The sequence below is a fragment of the Macrobrachium nipponense genome, chromosome 11, assembly GCF_015104395.2.
Source record: "Macrobrachium nipponense isolate FS-2020 chromosome 11, ASM1510439v2, whole genome shotgun sequence".
NCBI classification, from domain to species: domain Eukaryota; kingdom Metazoa; phylum Arthropoda; class Malacostraca; order Decapoda; family Palaemonidae; genus Macrobrachium; species Macrobrachium nipponense.
In genome coordinates this window covers 105,881,197-105,900,501 of record NC_061087.1, presented here as the reverse complement: position 1 = coordinate 105,900,501, position 19,305 = coordinate 105,881,197, and the positions used below count along the sequence as shown (strand labels likewise).

Genomic DNA, 19,305 nt, shown 5'->3' with positions numbered 1-19,305 from the left:
ACACTTTCTCGGTAAGTAACACGGTATTTTTTTTCTCTCTCTCTCTCTCTCTCTCTCTCTCTCTCTCTCTCACACACACACACACACACACACACACACACATAAACACTTTCCCGGTAAGTCACACGGTATTCTCCCTCTCTCTCTCTCTCTCACACACACACATAAACACTTTCCCGGTAAGAAACACGGTATTCTCATTATCATGGAAGTGTCGGAGATAAATATTTTTTTAAATAGCAGTCTTAGAGTAATGGTGTAACAAATAATGTAAATATCTGAGAAGAATTCCTACATACATCTAAAAAAATATAATCTTGAATAAATAAAATTCCTATTTATTTCCAAGAATGTATAATAAGTTATTAGAAGTTATTCTATATCGTTGAAATATAAGTCATGATTGACAGAAAGTTACTAAATATATTCGTAAATATCCCACAGTCAAGAGTTTTATAAGTCTGAGTGTATGTCTGAATGGTAAAATCGAGACAAGACAAATTCCATGCTAGTCTTATATAAGAGCTCCCAAAGCGTTCATAAATCATAATTTCTAAAACTACGCATGGTATTTTTTTGTCGACTGGTTACTTGTTTATTGCTATGAATATCACTCAGAAATGGGGTTAATATATGATCAGTGATATCCTCATTCACAACCATTATTGTATTGCGTCTATTGGAGTTATTGTTGTATCCTATTAGAAGGGGGGTATGTATCTTGGTAAATCTCTCTCTCTCCTCCTTCTCTCTCCTTCTTCTCGTCTCTCTCTCTCTCTTCATATCTATCCGTCCTTGGTACAACCGAATGAAAAAACAAAAAACAATAAAAGTGAGCCAATAGATGTCATATGAGGTCTTTACTCGTATAAAGTTTTACATATAAAAATACGTTTTTATAGATCATAAACTTAATCATCAGACTACCCTTACAATATTATAACCATACCATTAAAAAGTTATAAAAAGTACCATACCTCTATCTTATCGGGTAAAATCTAAAAAAAAAAAAAAGTCTTCTCACCAAATGCATTTGTATGTTGAGAAAGAGAAAGAGAGAGGAAGCGCAAATTGAAAATCTCTCGAGGGATCCTTGCCACCACCTCCTCATTGCCCGTCCTAAAATTTTGGACATATTTCCGGGCCAATATCCGCCTGCCATTCTCGTAGTTCGTCCCCGTTCTGCCTGACATCTCCGCCACGGAAGACGTATAAATTCGGCAAGTACATGATTTCATCATTGCGATATTTCACGAGTTCTTTAATCGTCGTTTCAAATTTTATGACTTCATTAAGATCTAGTCATTTATCATGCTTACAAATCCCACGGTACTTCACGAACTACTACGTGCCACATTAATATTCTTTTATCAAATCACTTTCTCCTATCCGTCAATCTTACCCGTTTCTTACACGTTGACGGAATTGTTGCCTGTCACCAAAATAGTGATCGTGGGTTTGAAAATGTTTAACCTTTCGTTTGGTTAATAATTCATTATTTCATGGACTCTTAGTCATGTGTATCGGGGGTTTTCTAGCGGTTAACGTCAGCGTTTTTGCGATTCGAAAATGTATGGCCAAAGTTTGTTTTCATTAATGTCAAGTGAATTGTTCTTATGATTTTATGAGCCATTTTCAGTGAGTGTGAGCTTTTAGTTTCATTGTAAGAAGTTTGAAGCAATCATTTTGTATGCACAGTTAATTATATGTAAAATATTCGTACATGCAAACCATTTCCTAATTGTAGTGCGAAGTATTCACGGTAGCACAGTAGAATTTGCGTGATTTGTAAGACCGTTGCGTGAATCCATTTTCAACACAGTAGTACCTTGACCCCAACCTTGAGAAATATACGCGGAAATTCGTGTCCAGTTTTCTGACCCCAATTTCCGTGTTTTACTTTTCACTTTAATGAAGGAATTCCATCGCCTGCATCTTGTGTTTTTGCGTTTCGACAAGAGTGACATTCCTCCTGTGTAAACTGCGTCGTACAAGACTTGAATCATTTCCAGAACCGGAACCTTCTTGCCCTAAAGAATTTTAGACGACGTTGCATTCCGACCAGTTGTCATGCTACCGAGTTTGTGTATGTAGTATGTATGTATGTGTGTGGGTTGATGAGTGGGTGAGACCGTCTTTCGAGAGGGACTTGGTTGGTTGGTATTCACCCAAGGAATGGTGAAATATCGATCATGCGGGGCCGCCTGTTCGAGCGCGATACAGTACCTTCTAATTACACTTTGCGCTGCCTTCCCTGTAATATATACAGGCCAGTGAAGCTTTTCCCTGTAATATATAGAAGCCAGTGGGTCTTATGTAACTTATATTTTCATGAAACAGAAACACTTCGAGGAGTTTTATTTTGTAAGTAGGCGTTGTGGTACTTTATGTATAAACAAGTGAGTGAAGATGTTTTAACGTTTTATAGTCATAAAACTGCCACAAATTGCAATGCAAATCTGAATGGAAGGTGTAACTCATATATCATCGTATTCATGCATTATGAAACATATATACATATTATAAACAAATCATCGAAGGTTTCGTAACTATTTTCATAAAACTCGTAAACTAAGTATATTAAGATCACAAATAACTTCGTTATAACACTCGTAAGTTGTATTTACACTCGTACTTACAAATTGTCACACGTATGTTTACGCATGCAAGTTGGTAATGTTTACCAACACGCGGGAAGGAGTTCCTTGACGCCGATCGAGTAGGGGGTTGTTGGGGGGGAGGGGAGGGAGAGAAGAAGCGCCTCTCAAGTACCAGCTTGTTGTGGGCCGGGGGGGGAGGGGGAAGAGTGGAATAGCAGCTGCGAAAATCGTTATGAAATGAAGAGTGTTTGGCCGCGATAAGAAACGGAGAGCGATGTCTGCCAATACCTACCTGTCTGCCTTCAAAAACTCTTAATACTTTTTTCGTTTTTACATATACGTATATATTTTACACTCTTCAAACTCAATTTTTTATGTATACATTTTTTAGTATTTCAAAGTCGATTTTTTTGTACATTTTTTTTTTCAAGCTATTTTTTTTTTTTTATTTACCGGTTTTCTGATTTACCGGTTTTCTGATTTCAAACTTTTTATACTAGTTTCAACATAGAATTTATATTTACTTTCTTTTCAAACCCAGATTATATATTATATGTGTATAAATATTATATACGTTCATTTTTTTACTCATTTAAAACTCAAATTTTTTTTATACTCATTTAAAACTCAAATTTTTTATACATCTTTAACTAATTTCAAACTAATTTTTTATATATACATTTTTTTACTCATGGAAACGATTTAGTTTGAAAAGTTTGTAGTCACTAAAGCTTGTCTTAATGTATTCCTGTTTCCTATCATAAATAGGATTATGTAAAATGCTATACTGTCTTAGGTATTTTATATGAATGTAGTTATCAGAAAATTATATGTGTACATATTTGTGTATAATATATATAAGTAATATATCAAACAATGTAGCTTAATGTATTGCTGAAAAGGGCTTAATGCATTGGTAATATGTACATTTATTTTAGTAAGTACATAGAAGTTAATGATTACTACAAAACATTGCCTTCTTTTTCCAGATCTTCTCTCGTGTTGGGAAAGTGCTCAAAATTGTCACCTTCACAAAGAACAGTAAGTACCAAAAAAGTAAAAGTAAAAAATTATAAACTTATTATAATTTGAAATTTTATCTAGTATGATTGTATCTGGAATGTGGCATCAATGAAGTTGAATTCCTTAGGAATGTTTATGGTTGCTGGTTGTTATCAAGGTGTTGGCGCGCTCTCTCTCTCTCTCTCTCTCTCTCTCCTCTCTCTCTCTCTCTCTCTCTCTCTATGTGTGTGTGTGTGTAGATAAATAGGTATAGACTTTCATATAGCTGTAAATCATCTGGCACAAATAGGTGCTTTGTTCTATGTGCCAATCAAAGCTGTTTCATATATCCATGAAATTAACTATTGTTTATCCCATTGGTTTGTTTTTCCTCTTGTATCTAATTTTTGAAAAAGAGATAGGTGGTTAAGTTAATGGAAATTTGTATAATAATCAAATAATCAAAACTGTTACACTTTAGGATTCCCCCCCCCCCCAAAAAAAAAAAAAAAAAAAAAAAAAAAAAAAAGTTAGTTAATATATAAAAGTATATACCAACATTAGGTTGTTTGTTATCACGTTATGTTTGATCACTGTTCTTAAAATTCTTAAGTTAGGGCCATGTAAATTTCAAGATTGAAACTAATTACAATTTCCAATTTGCTGCGACTGTGAAGTGAATATTGTACAATTTAGTTATAACAGATGTCTAAAGTTATGATGTGATTTTTGATATGGGAAAATAGTAAAAATTGTTGTCCAAATGTAAATTTCCAATCATTGTGTGACTGAAGTTTGAAAATGTAGTGAATGTGATGGCTATTAGTAGTGTTACAGTAACGTCCCCATCTATAGGTGGTGGTTGGACCATAATTGGTTGGGAAGGTTAGTAAAGGTGTCTTGCTCTCCACCAGATGGCTGTCCTGTTTAGATTTGGTCTATTTTGGACCCTTTGTTTATCAGGAGGTGCCCTCTCTGGGCACGTGTGGCCTGGTTTATTTTCCTATAACCTTCTGAGTGCGCATGTAACTCTCTCTCTCTCTCTCTCTCTCTCTCTCTCTCTCTCTCTCTCTCTCTCTCTCTCTCTCTCTCCTTAGATTATTTCATGAGTTAATATTTGCTCTTGTATAGTTGATAGTGCAAGGAGAGGCTAACCTGGGTTGTGTATTCGAGTAGGCTAATGGATTTAATATCATTATGAATTCAGATCATACAGGAAAGAAAGTTTACTTTCGATTGTGATAATGTTATAAATTCATGAACCGGAATCCTGAGCTCCTCCCCATGTATTTTAATGGACTGCTTCAGTAACTCGTGGCTGAATCTGTTCAGGAGAAATGGCCCTTTTCCCTTCCTTGAATATCTTAAAAGTTAGTATTTGTGGTTTTCAGCCATTATGGAAATATGGTGATAGCAGTAGGGAAAAATTAAGTTCCCCAAAATTTAAGCTTTCTTTAGCCTGTTGTAAATTTCCGAACCATATTTTTCCTACATCATAAAAAGTGGTATGGATTGGTCATTCAGTAGAAGTAACCTTTCTTCCCTCTTAATTTTTTGCTATCGCAGACATCTAATTCTTTTCTTTTCTCTTGCAGACACATTCCAGGCTTTGATCCAGTACCCAGATGTAGTCACTGCTCAGGCTGCCAAAATGGTAAGTGTTTGTTGTGTTTGCTTGTTGCGAGCTCTTCCTTATATAATTATCTTTTGGAAGAAAAGCAAACCTCAAAGCACGTTGCAAAATTAGTGTTAATTGTGTATGGCCATTTATTGAAGTTATGCTGATGGCAAAATAACTTCCTCTGCTCTTCTGAGAATTCAAATAAAATTTATCTTTGCAGACTCTTGATGGGCAGAACATCTACAATGCTTGCTGCACATTGCGAATTGAATACAGCAAGTTGAGCAATCTTAATGTCAAGTACAACAATGACAAGTCAAGAGATTACACCAACCCCAACCTGCCAACTGGTGACCCTACACTGGACTCTGCCTTGGCCATTGGTGGTAAGTGGCGTGGCCTGCCCAGCAGTGTGGTTGGCCAGCGGGCCACTCCCTGCACGCAATGTGGGCTGCTTCCCACGCGGGCCACCCTGCATGCAAAGTGGCCCATCTGCCCACCCTCAGTCCCAGCCCACAGTCACACTCTTAATGTACCTGTGAATGAGAATATGATTTAATAGTATTGTACGTGTGTGCGGTCATTTGAGTTTGCCTTCACACACACGTACGCTGTTTCGAGAACGTATGGCTGTGCATTGTAACTATTTTGACGAAACAGTGATTTTTGGGAAGTATTTTGCTTTCATGTTATTTTTGTAGGGGCGGGCCCTGAGTGTGGCTGTGGGACTGGTTTTATGGTGGACCCATCTGCTCTCTTCTGGACTCCTCTTCCCCAGACTTCACCAGCCTGTCCCCCTCTTCTCTTCTCCATACTGCTTACCAACTTTCCTCCATTCCTCTGTCCGCTTGGACGTTTCCTGTTGTTTTGTTGATTTTTTATGTACCAGATTTATTTAGTTTTCACATACATAGTAACTTACAGTGACAAAAAACCAAACAAGACTGATCAGGACAAGTAAAATTATATACAGTATATCTATATATGAACTTTTTGTATGCATCAGTTTTTGATAATGGTTATTTTATTGCCATGCCAGGGGTTAGTTGTATATATATTTTTTTTCTTAAGTTTGTATGCCCCCAAATACCTTTCCAAAACAGTCCCTTTGTAATCCCAGAATTTCATCCCTGGAAAGATGAGAGAGAAAATGCCATTTTGAAGGGTGACCCATTGGTTTCCCACAGCATCCTCAGAACTTAACAAAAACCACCCCTAGATAAATTTGCCTTGATGTTCATCGACTGAAATTCATCTTTGTCTTAAGAAAGCTTTTTGGGACAATTTTGGAAACTTCCCTTATCATTGAATGACTCGGTTTCTGCTGGTTTTTATTAAGTTTTGTGGTACGTGAGGGAAACCCCTATGTCCGTACGTAGCAGCACCTCTGCCACACACGGCCCGAGTGCACGTGACCTCCATTGTCTAACACACACTGGCACACATCCGCCCCCATACTAGACCCACAGCTTTAAGTAAGGTTGGAAGCTATGCTTATCTAATGACCAATTGTAGTTTATATTTTGGGTTCCACCAAAGCTATCAGAGTTACAGGCTTCTATTTGCACTAATCCAAATGTAGACCTCCCCCCTTGTAGAATTCACAGAGGGTGTACAAGCTTTTTGATAGAACCAGGTGGGTGTATGTGGGCATGTTATTACTAGTTGTGCGCTCTTGTTGTGTTAGTTAAGGGTCTTGATGGGTACAGCAGTATTTGTTGGGGCTGTCACTTGACATTCACTCTACCAAGAAAATTGAGAAGGGATGGTTGTATAGGGCATACAATGAAGGATAACATTGCATTGCAAAAATCGCCCACGACATTGATTTTTGGTGCTCAACCTCTCGTTGTAGTCCCGTGCTAAGTGAAACATTCCTGAACTCAATTCCTTGATGGTTTGTCATGTGAGAAGACCTGGAAGTAGACTGCTTAACCTGGCCAGAGGGTGTGTGTGGTGGGGGCTCGTGGACCCAGCCTCAGGGTGTGCTATCAATATTGTAGGTGCCCCCGGTGTGCTAGCCTCCCCGTTTGCTGCAATGCATGGACTCTCGTCGCCGCTAACCGCTGCCTATGGGGCCTCACCTGTGGGAGGAGGTATGGTACTGCACGATTAACACTGCTGCCACTTCCACCATCTCTCTCTTGCAGCTGCTCTCCTTTTGAGTGCTAATGGCTTGATCCCCTCACTCACGACGTAAAGAGCCTCGATGCTGCCCTACCTCTTGTTCAGGAGCTCCTCGCGAGTTTCTGGACACGAATGTTAGGGATTTTTGCAATGTAATTCTCTGGTATTGTTGGTTCATTCTCTTCAAGAATGCATTCAATGCGCTGAATGGCCTTTGGCTCCGGCGCGTGGCAAATGGCCACAAAATTTATATAAATTCAAATTCAAAGAATGCATTCAGTTTGGGAGCAAGCTCTTAGCCAAAGGGATTGAAGTGAAAGAGAAATAACAGTGGTTGTGGTGGATGGTACCATATGCTTTTTGTTGATTACTAATGATTATGATGTAAGGCCAAGACATAGTTGTGTTATTTTTTATTTATTTTTTTTTTATTTTTTTTCTTCATTGTCTAGATCTTTGATGGTAGATATCATAATGTTTTAAGAGGAAAGTTACTCCTGTAAGAACTTTTTATCAATACAAGGAGTTTGTTTCAGGCTTACCTAACATATCGGGCAGAAGATAAGAGGATATTAATTACTATACAGCAATGCATGTCATAACTTCTTGGCTTTACTTTAGCAGAGGATTGTTGTGTGTTAAAATGATGTTAACATTTGAAGCTGGCTTTAATTCAATAAGTTGCTCTTAAATTTGAATATCCCATTTTCAAAGAGTTAAAAAAGGTGCTGCTCATTAGTGGATTTGACCTGAAACCTCAAGTAAACGAGACGTAAAAATGACATCGTCATTCCCCCAATTAGTGTTGCATTGCTTCTAAATGACAGGGACATTAAAGCCAGTATCATAGCACTACAGTATTATTTTATTTATTTGGTAAGGCTCAGCATAATTTCCTAGTTAATGTACCTCAAGAATTTCAAGTTAACTTGTAACTATTGTTGTAAAATACTACTCATAATGATTGCAGGTCATATATGATGGATTTGCTGACTGCCATTATAAAGTCCCTTATAGGTGTCTTATGCAGTAGCCTTATTAGTGAATGTGAAAAAGAGAACAAATCAGTGGTTAAATTTAATATATACAGTATATATATATTCATATATACAAGTTTTAATTCCAGTGAAGTTAAGCATAAAAAGCCCTGATAAAACTTTTTTGCTCTTTTTATTTTGATTTCTTTTACATAGGAGTTGATAGTCTAGTCATGATATTACTTGTCTTATTTCACAGATCTTTAAATGAGAAGCCACGTGCATTATTTGAATGATGATTCAGTACTACTAGGGTCTGATGGAAGGGTATTTCTCTCTCATACTCGCCTATAAGTTTCCCAACCTTTAATTTTCCTGAAACAAAAAAGAAAAATAAACCTTTGTCCTCCTGTAGTCTTGTTAAAACTTGTCCTTGCTTCCTTATCCTATTCTTACTCATTTTTTTATATAATTTTTATTCTCACTAAGTAAAAAGATAGTTTTCATGTACATAAACATTGAAGGAAGATCTGTCTCCAGTTTTCTTCCCGTCTCTACTCCACACCCCACTTGATGCTTTTGTTTTCTTCCTCTGTTTTCCCCTTAATGATAGCCTATTAGATACCCATGATTCATTCCATCCTGACCAGATATCTTGTTAGCATCAGGCCAATCCTGGATCTGTCTTGGGGGTCCTAATCCCATTTGTCGTCATCGTCTAGTTGGCTTCCTACTGCTGACACTACTGTTCAGCTGTTGTCTAGCCACCACAGTTACTACTATATGATTTTGGTTTCTTACCTCGGACTGCTGCTGTACTGTTTCTAATGCTGAGCCCTTGTCATCATCATCATTACCATCATCACTCACCACCAACGTGATAGCCAGCTGTTCCTGTGTTAGCATGTCCTAAACTGACCTGACCTGACTTGGGCTCTCACTGTGTACTATCTCTGTTTCAGTTTCTTCTCTTTCAGCTCCTAATCTGAACATGAACCGTACTGGCGAGAACGCTACACCGTCAGGTAGGTTAAATGTGAAGGCACCCACTAGCTATGCTTTGACATAGGGTGAAAAACCGGGATCTTCCAATGATGCCAAATGTTTGTTTTATCTTTTTCATTTATTCATTCCTTCACCTTTTAGAGTTTCTCTTTGATTTTTTATCCTAAAGAATTCTACCACTTTCTCTGTTATAGGATTTGATCCGGGTTTTTCTATCCTTCCTTTTGCCCATAGTTCTCTGCACCAGCTAATTATTGGAAAAATTTAAATCATTAAAATCTTTGCAATACATTTGTAATGTTTCTGTTCAGTTGCAATACATTTGTAATGTTCTGTTAAGTAAAATCATTTACTATAACTTAAGGATTGGAATTTTCCTCCCTGTTTTTTTATTCTTGCTCCTTTTTTATTTATTTCTTTGTTGAAGATATCAGCTATTACCTAGACTAAAGAATGCAAAATCAGAAGTGAGTTATGTGTAAACATCATGTGAGTTGGGAAGCTTGCATGCATTGATAATATGTAAATCATTGCTGTGTTGCAGGCATGCAGTTCACAGGTATGCCCTTAGCTGGAGTGACCCCAACCGCTGCTGCTCTTGGCGCTGCAGGACTGCGACTGCCCGGTCAGCCATCCGCCAACTGTGTTCTGCTAGTCTCCAACCTGAATGAGGAGGTCAGTACTCAACATGTTCCACGAGGGAAAAAGCTCAAAGAAGTATCTTAGTTACTGCGCCTTAGCTTGGTCAGTTGTGCATATTACTTTCTTGACACTTCACATACAGCATTTTCCATCAGTTTTGTAACTACAATACTGTATATGCAGAATTCAAGATTTGACAGAATTTTAATTTGGACACTAGAATAGTTCACTAATGATTTTTCGTAGATCTTAGGCTTCAATTTTTTATTTGATTTTCGTGATGCAATGAAGTTGGGCAAAGCTTTTGCTCATTCTGTTTTGAAAATTGTGAGATTCACTCTGTGAGTGCCGCTTCAGATGACTGGATACTTGGGAGGTGTCGTGCTAAAACTTTACCTACTGAGCCCCATTTGATACCACTCTCCTCTAAGAGCAAAATTCCTGCCGTTAATCACAACCTGTACATTGCTTTGTATAGTCCAGTTACCTATGTATTGCATAGCAGCAGCAGCAATGCAGGCCTCCCTCTGTATCCGTCTCTGTTTGATATCTGACAGTTGCATGACCTCTGCTTGGATACTAAAGCAGTTCTCGAGAGTGCTGCACTGGAGTCTTATATAATACTATAGTTTGAACCTTTGAACCCAGTTTGCTCCAAGAGATTTTCTAGCATTTGCAAGCATGTGACAGCTCTTACATTCATCCTGTTCATTCGAAATGCTAGCACACTCGTCTCAGTGATTCAAGCATGGGTCTGCCCAGTGATCACTCTACTTGTCCTTAGTGGAAGGCCATGTCTGCTGAGACTATATATATTATATATATAGTTAGTCACCATAGCAGTGTTACTAGCCACTCGGTCATCTTCATTACTAGCTATCTCCTTAGTTTTGTACAAAGTGGCATACCCATTCATTTCTGTATCAAGTGAATTGTAAAGCATCATTCCACCCAGCATTTATGTTTTAATTCCTTTTAGGAGACACTATCTATCATGATTAAAATTCTCATGTAAATGACTCCCTCCCCCAGCTTACATAATATATTGAGCTACATGCAAATTTTTTTTTTTTTTTCAACTGATGATGAGAATCCTGGTATATGTATAATGATGATAATCCTGCTTCTGACCTCTAATACTTGCTTATATTGTAATGAGGAAAATTGGCTTCTCTAAGTTGCTTAAAAATGATGAACTTTTTAAGTTATGCATTACCCAGGATTTTAATTTTTTTGTTTTTTAATTTTTTCATTCTCTGGATCAAGATGCCCGACATTTAATTGCATAAAACATTTAAGCCTGGAAAGATAAATAAGAAAAAAAAAAGAAATCAAGATTTCAAGTCCCCCATAATCTCTTAACCAAAAGTGGGTCTTGATCCCAGGGAGTGGTCCCTGCTGGTCTGTGGGTGCGCTACACACTTCCTCCTCACATATGCTGCCAACACTATGATACACACAACCCTTAATCAGTCAAATGTTCTTGCATACCCAAAATGTTAATTGGAGTTTGTCATGGTTTTAGCTTAGTTTAGTCCTAACTTGAGAATGATTGTGGCCCAGAGTTTCATCCGGGTGGATTGGATTTAGGGAAAGCGTGCTTGTTTGTTTGTTTGTTTGTTTGTGTGTGCGTGTGTGATACGTGTTGGCGACAGTGATGATGTAAGTGGTACAGTTGCTAGCACCAAGCCAGCAGTGGCAGCAGTATGCCTCCTCCTCCTCCTCCCTCCCTCCCTCCCCTCCCTACATAGCCCACAACCAGTGGCCAGAACCCGAGGGTCGTGTCTAACGTGATGTGTTTTATGTTCTCTTGCTGTGGTGCCCCCTGGACTCCATCTTTCTTGCTGGACTGGCCTCTCCTTCGCGATTCTCCTCTACTGTAGATGGTCACGCCTGACGCTCTCTTTACCCTCTTCGGTACGTCACTCAGTCATTGCACGTGCAGCACCCTTGTGTGTTGTACACTTGTTAGTTTTTTATAGCATAGTTCATAGAATCCAGTCTATTTTTATACAAAATAAATGACCTGCTAAAACTTTTATACTACATATGTGTATTTTCATCCTCAAAGTATTATAAATCTTGTTGACTTTCATTTGATAAGGTCATTGCTTAAATATTAATACATATACAGTTATCAACTGAGTTTATTTTATTAATTTTCCAATTTTCTTTATAATGCATGCAGTGTGAAAACTGTAAATATGTATCCTTCCCTGAGACCTTGAAAATGATATGCTCTGTCACTAATTTGATCTTCAGTAGCATTTGTGTTTATACAGGCTTGTTTTCATTTTCTTCTCTATTCCCAAGTCATAGTGTGGATAAATATTGCTACTAATAACTTGAACTTCATACATTTATGTATATAGTAGTTTATTGTTTATGCTGCCTGACTGCTCCATTGGGTTTGTCTAATCCTGTTGGGTATCTGGGTACAATTAACACCAGGCAGTAGGAACTGTCAATCAGTTATTAGGACTGGAAACCAGCGTAAGTTATCCCTGATGCAATTTTACTTTTCCAAAATAGACAGCTGCTCCATTGCAAGAATTCGAGACTGGGGAAAGGATGGCAATTTGGTGAAGTTCTCATGTTTTCCCTGAATTTTCAGGCCCTGGAATGTACTCGCATATTGTAAGTGCAGGAGATGAGGATTCAAAATTACTCTTCTCTTGCCAGTCTAAAATCTTCTACTTTGCTTTGCATTTCCATTCAAAACTTGATATTCAGTTAAAAGTAGGCTTGACAATGAACCTGATAAGGAAGTTTGTTATATTTCAAGTAGAAACAATATCAGGCTTTCAAGAATTTTGGTATTTACATGTATTTAAAGGTGTAGGTGTGTTCATCCAAGATCAGGGCCTTCATACCAGTTGTATGAGTCACAAAAACTTAAATGAGTTATCCTGTTTTGTTGTCCACCAGAGTTTATCAAAGCAGAAAAAGAGAAAGAAAGAGAATATGAATAATTCAGCAGAATACAAAGCAGAAGTTAACAAGGAAAATGTTAGCTTGACAAGAATGCTACCAAAAATTGAGAACTTTGAAAAGAAATCAGGAAGTTTTATAAGAGTTGTCATTATTTTCAAATTGTCTTGTTAAATTTTGAAAAGGAACTTCAGTTTCTTAATTTTGATTATGAAATACAAACCCCTTTTGGGCCAGGCCTTCAAGTGTTAGAGTATTAGAAGTCAGTGTTGTGGTTAAACTACTAAATAGTAGTGACAGGCATTTAGTGAGTCCATATTCTCCATACCCATACACATCATAATTGGTGTTGGGCTGTGTAAGTTACGGAATACTAAATCAAGGGACAATAATGATACAAAAAGCACAAAAGGGAGCTCTTCAAATTTGATTGTTTTGTTAACCTCAATAATTGATATTCAAGAAGCATTATATTTAAAACTACTTGGTAATATGGAAATTGGTCGGAGGGTAACTAGATTGCAAAGTTTATTTATTGCCAGCTCCTTAAAAACTGAATTAACATGCTCTAAGTGTCATATAATAATAATAATAATATCCTCTCTCTCTCTCTCAATCAATCAATCATATGCAATGGTGCAGTGAATAGAATTGGAAAACGTAAACTTCATTATAATAATATTTAGTTGTCCACCTAGATGAGTGGTTTCAAATATTTAAGACTTATTGTTGGGTGGGCAGTTGCGACATAGGGGTTCTTTGTTAATGTTCATTGGAGGAAAGCAGTGAGTGGTTTCAAGTATTTAAGACTTATGTGGGGTGGGCAGTGTGACACAGGGGTTCTTTAATGTTAATGTTCAATGGAGGAAAGCAGGCAGGCATTTCATCGGTGCATTTGCAGCAATATTTCCTGCAGTGCATTTTGTTTGTGACCTTCCAATACCACTGTACTTGCAGGAGTGTATGGCGATGTACAACGTGTCAAGATACTATTCAACAAGAAGGATAATGCCCTGATTCAGATGTCAGAGCCTCATCAGACACAGCTAGGTATGGTATTTTCTGAGCTTCGTGATCATATGAATGTGTCATGTCTTGACCCTGAATTGCTGTGCATGCACATGGAGTGCACAGTTCTCGGAAGTCGAGGAACTCACCGTTTTCTATTTTTGTAGCTATTTCACACTTGGACAAGATGAAAGCCTGGGGCAAGCAAATTCGTGTTACTTTGAGTAAACATCAGACAGTGCAGTTACCCAAAGAAGGTCAGCCAGATGCTGGTCTCACTAAGGATTACAGCAACTCTCCTCTGCACCGTTTCAAGAAGCCAGGCTCCAAGAATTATCAGGTTGGTTTGCACAGGTCTTTCTTCCTTGGGGGGTTTTAGTGATAGTTTCATCTATTTTTAATGATTTGTTCAAGTTTGAAGGAGCCTTCCAAAAGGGGAAAGCTTGGTTTTGTTGAAATGGATTAGTTGTTAGAAGTTTGTGTATTGGTATGGCCTGAAATTGAGACGTCATAAGCATGAAGTGTCATTTCAGTCCATAAGAATAGTATGTGAAGATGATGTGTGTAAAATTTAGTGTAAGTAATTCCTCTTCTTTTCCAGAATATTTATCCTCCTAGTGCTACCTTGCATCTGTCCAACATCCCACCCACTGTAGAAGAGGAGCAGATCAAGGATGCATTTAGTTTAGCTGGGTGTGAAGTGAAGGCTTTCAAGTTCTTCCCGTAAGTGATATTTCTGTTCGAGTCATGTTGATGTTGGTCTGTGTGAAGCTAGATACTGGTAATGGTGTCTGCACCAGTTTTGATGAAATACTTTGATTTCATAGCAGGAAATTTAGGCATTTTCATTTCCTTATAAAAAAAAAAGTACCATCCACACTCATTTACTTGAGAATTAGAGGAAAGGTGGTTTTGGTGATTGGTAATTTTTCATACATGTCATTGTATTTTTTTCTTAATCATGGCATGGCTTCTTTTTATATTTCAGTAAGGACAGAAAAATGGCTCTTATTCAGCTGGGATCAGTCGAAGAAGCTATTTCTGCCCTAGTTGTAAGTACTCTACATCGAGTGTTCTTTGGACATAGTGATAACAATGATACACCTCATACATTATTGGATAATTATGGGTAGTAAACAAATTTATTAGCTATGATTGTTTGTTACCGCTGGTATGTGAACCTTTTTGTGCACATTGGAAGTACTAATGCCCTTTCTTTTCCCCCCTCAGAAAATGCACAACTTCCAACTGAGTGATTCATCCCACCTACGTGTGAGTTTCAGCAAGAGCACCATCTAGACAACCCATGTGGAAGTGAATGGGCCAGGGATCAGAATGCCTGTAGGGGCTCCATATTCCAGGGGCATTTGTATACCTGGATATAGGAAAAATATGGATCCAAAGGAAGATGATCCCACTTGTCAGTTATAGTTGGAACTGACCTTTCTTATTTTAGGGCATGGCATTTTAAATAGTAATACCTAGCTTAACCAAATGTTACACTTAAAGGAGGCAGGACCTAGAGATATTAAAAAGTGAGAGAGAAGAGCTGATTCCACACAAAAATGTTTAAGACTTAACGAAGAAAATTTTTATTTATTTTCTGTACCCAGAAAGTTTTGGGTATTTGGGTAACATATCCATATGATATACTTTCGTGAAAGTAAATTGGCAAAATAGCCTTGATGTCTTTTCTGTGTAAGGTGAAGGTTAAACAGTATTAGGGGTGTTTTCACCCCAGTTGTGGGTGAAATAAGAAGAAGAAAATTTAAGGAAACCTCTGGTACAGTAAGTTCCTCATGCTCTCTGAGATTACTCTGGAATTAAGTGTTGAAACCTCAGCCAGCATGAGCCACAGCAGATTCTTTTAATACAGGTAGCTCTTTTATTTTAAGTGTTTGCAAGTGATAAATGTTTAGAGCTAGATGTGTAAGTATACATGAATGAAAATAAAAGAGAAGAGATGGGCTAAATTCATAAAGTAGCCAGTGAAATTCTCACAATTCATATTTTTGGGGAAATGGAGGAAATATAGAACTGGTAATTTATCACAATATGTCAGTGTTATTAAAAGCATATATTTTTGCATTTTTGACGTCTCCAAAGTGTAAACTGATAGCTCCTTTTCTTGATCAACCTCTTCCGTCTTAAGAATTTTCTCAGATCATTCCATCTAAAGTCACTTTATGCTCGATGATTCCAATGTTTGTATGGTAGGCAGACAGGGGATGCGGTTGTTGTGCCCAGAATTTAACTCATGCAGTTACTTGAAGAAACAGCTTTATACCAATTCATATTGTCCTCGTTTACCTTGAACAATGTTTGGATTAAGCAGCCTAGGTTGAAGAAGAAGAACGAGAGGGTAACCGCGGGAGACTACAGCCGTAGCCGTGGGCTGACAGGTCTAGGTGTAGGCTGCTTATTAGGTTACCTCCATCATCAGGTGTTCACCCATGTTAACAGTGTTTGAATGTTAGCTATTCTTGGGATCACTGTATATCAGCATACAATGATGCCAGCATTTCTGTGGTGGGTGGACGTAGTGTCGCCAAAACTACAAAAACTAAAACTGATTGCTTATGATGAGCGTTTGTTAGGGGGCAGCGAGACTGTACCTGAGCGGGCCCTTCCTCCACCCCTCTCTGCCACCTGGCCAGTTTGTGGGTGGGCTCGCCCATCCATGTTGTGGCATTCTTATATTGTTGTTCAGTGTATGTAGCTCATAGGAAATTTGATTAGCTTTTATTAATGATATACAAAAGTATTATTTGTTATTTATCAATAAAAAAAGATAAAATGAAGTAAAAAAAAATGGAAAGAAGCACAAAGGTTGAGCCATGCACCCAGGAAGTTGGCAGTATCTCAAACAGCTGGTTGTTGGAGGGCAAGGCAGTACTGTTTACCACAGCATTTCAACCATTGCTGGCTAGTCAGAAAGTTTTCTCCCCTATGACTCTTCATTCATTATTTTAGGTGAGGGAAGAACTGCCCCCTTACCTAAGGCACATATACGTCATTCATTTTTTATCTTTTGTTCGTGGGAAATTCATCCCTCTGGAATTTAAATACAGTATATCCATTTCAGTATTCACACAGGGATATAGTTGAGCTGGAAGTAGCCCTGCCCCCCTGACAACCCACCACTAGTGTCCCATCTGTCTGAAACTTGCGACAAGACAATCCCAGAAAAATAAAAAAATAATAGGCATCTAGTGTGGTACAGGTCTAAACCTTTGTTGGGCCTATGAAGTGCGTTACTGAACAGTCTATTCGGGCACTTGATTGCCAATTTGTAGTATTAAATAGTTTTGAGTATATATAAAAATATATATATACATATATATACCAATTTTTTATTTGTTTTAGTATTGTGCTGTGGTGAAGTTGTGCTCCCCAAGATCGCAGAATAGCACTTAATTCATTGATAAAATTGGACCACACTGGGAAGGCTAGTAAACACTTACAGTAATTTGCACATATCAGTTTCAGAGACTATTTTTGTACAACTGTGGTGCCTTTCTATGTGATATTCACAGTGTGGCACATGTCGGTCATTGGTCAGTTTGGACATACGTATATATTCATCGCTGATGTGGTAATAGCATGTGAGGAAATGTAAACCCTCTCCCCTCCCCTGTACTTTGCTTAGACCTGCTGCTGCTGCTGCTGCTGCCTCCCTTGTTTAATACCAAGTCTACCTACTCCAACTTCCATGGGTGCAGTCAAGCAACTATTTTTACATCTACATGTGTAGAATTGTATTTCTTATTTAAATCACGTGTATGTCGAGATGAAAAGAAAGTCATCATCCTTTTTCTCTATTTTAGAAATCCATTTAGCTGATGGTCTCTTTCTCAAGTTAATCTTAAGGGGTCTCTGACTGATTAATGCTAATCCATTTTCTCTTTGAGGCAGCATTGTACCTGGGGTTGGCTCTTTCGTATTACCAACATAGTAGTGAAGGGCAGTAACCCCTTTTTTTAATCTATTTTTATTACTGAAGGATTTCAGCTTGCCTGCACATGCACTATATACAACCTGGTAGCTGATAAATCAGAAATTTTTGCTAAGCTTCAAATGTTCCATGAAACACTTGAGAAAAGGCCTAAAGTCTTGTGCCTCAGACTGTACTTGTATTTGAAGGGAACAAAGTACCTTACATTACTCTTCTATATTGTAATATTTCTTAGAAGTGTGTCATTTTCTCTTCCCACTGCTTCAATGTAACCGACTTGTATACTTCTTGCATATGTATCTACCGTAAATACCATTCAGATGTGCTTGCCAGGTTTTGCCCAATAGCTGTTTGTTTTAAGAAAGCAATTTTTTTTATGCACAAATTCTAATTGAATTTCAAGAAAGAATTTTAAGAATCTTTGGATATCTCAGTGGTTATTAGTCGTTTCATAGACAGGATAAGGCAGTGGGGGCAATACCTGGTGCTACCCCCACATTATACATTACTAACTGCAGATATAGTTTCTAATGATGAAACTTTGGCAGACAAAACTAAGGAGGGGTCACCATCGTCAGAAAGACAGCAGCTGAGTTGTGCCTTGAACAGCTTGCATCTTGTTTTTAACTTGTCAGTGCTTGTTCGCTCACTAGACACACCCACCTCTCCTTGAATTCCTGGCTGCCAGGGCAGTTACTACAACTGAGCATCCTAACTGAAACTGCTTTTTTTATTTCAGCAGTTCAAGAACAATTTTCTTTTTCTTGTTTATTTTTTATGTTGAGTTTTAGCCTAAGACAGATCAGGTTTACTTTTCTGGAGGGGTAGGCACAGCTAGGGTAGGTGCTAGACCAACTCTCCCATTGCACCTTCATTTTTCGGTAAAGGCCCACAATAACCCCCAAAATCCCATTGTTTTAAACTAATTGTTTTTATTGTATGTGGAAGATGAGTGTTTGCATCTATTCATTTTATTCAAGGATGATATGAAACTTGTGACATTCTAGCTCTAAAAGGAATTTGTTTGTGGCACTAGGCTGCAGACAGTATATTTGTCTTAATGTGGATGGATCTGAGCAAGAGCCAGGTACTGTGTTTAACATTATCATTTTGTAATAAATATGTATTTCGATCGTGTTGCATATTAATTATGTCCTTTCGGTAAGGAGGGCATGAAGGCTCACCCTCCTTTGCGAGGTCATTGTGCAATGGTATTCTGTTTGGAGCCAAACACAATCCATGGGTTAGGTCTCTTCAGATATGTGCACTATTTATGGTTGACCCAATATTGAGTGTTTAGGATAGAAGCTATTTTGTAAGTCAGGATTAACACTAATGCTTACTATTACTCTACTGCTACGCTGTATTCTCTCTCTCTTGCCCTCAAGGTAACTGCTGAATTTTCTGTCCTTTTTTCTGAGTCACTGTTCAGCTTAA

General features: G+C 37.9%; 1 protein-coding gene across 1 annotated transcript in view; it reads left to right on the top strand.

Annotated features, from left to right (window-relative positions):
• Positions 1-19,001, top strand: part of LOC135208083 (polypyrimidine tract-binding protein 1-like) — a gene marked incomplete in the record, with an annotated part of 64,624 nt that extends 45,623 nt beyond the window's left edge. The window contains 12 exon segments of the mRNA XM_064240233.1: positions 3,590-3,641; positions 5,198-5,256; positions 5,444-5,609; positions 7,227-7,319; positions 9,305-9,352; positions 9,877-10,007; positions 11,858-11,891; positions 13,863-13,955; positions 14,081-14,253; positions 14,515-14,636; positions 14,902-14,965; positions 15,144-19,001. Coding sequence (XP_064096303.1) covers positions 3,590-3,641; positions 5,198-5,256; positions 5,444-5,609; positions 7,227-7,319; positions 9,305-9,352; positions 9,877-10,007; positions 11,858-11,891; positions 13,863-13,955; positions 14,081-14,253; positions 14,515-14,636; positions 14,902-14,965; positions 15,144-15,212 — 1,104 coding nt within the window.
• Between the last annotated feature and the right edge of the window lie 304 nt (positions 19,002-19,305).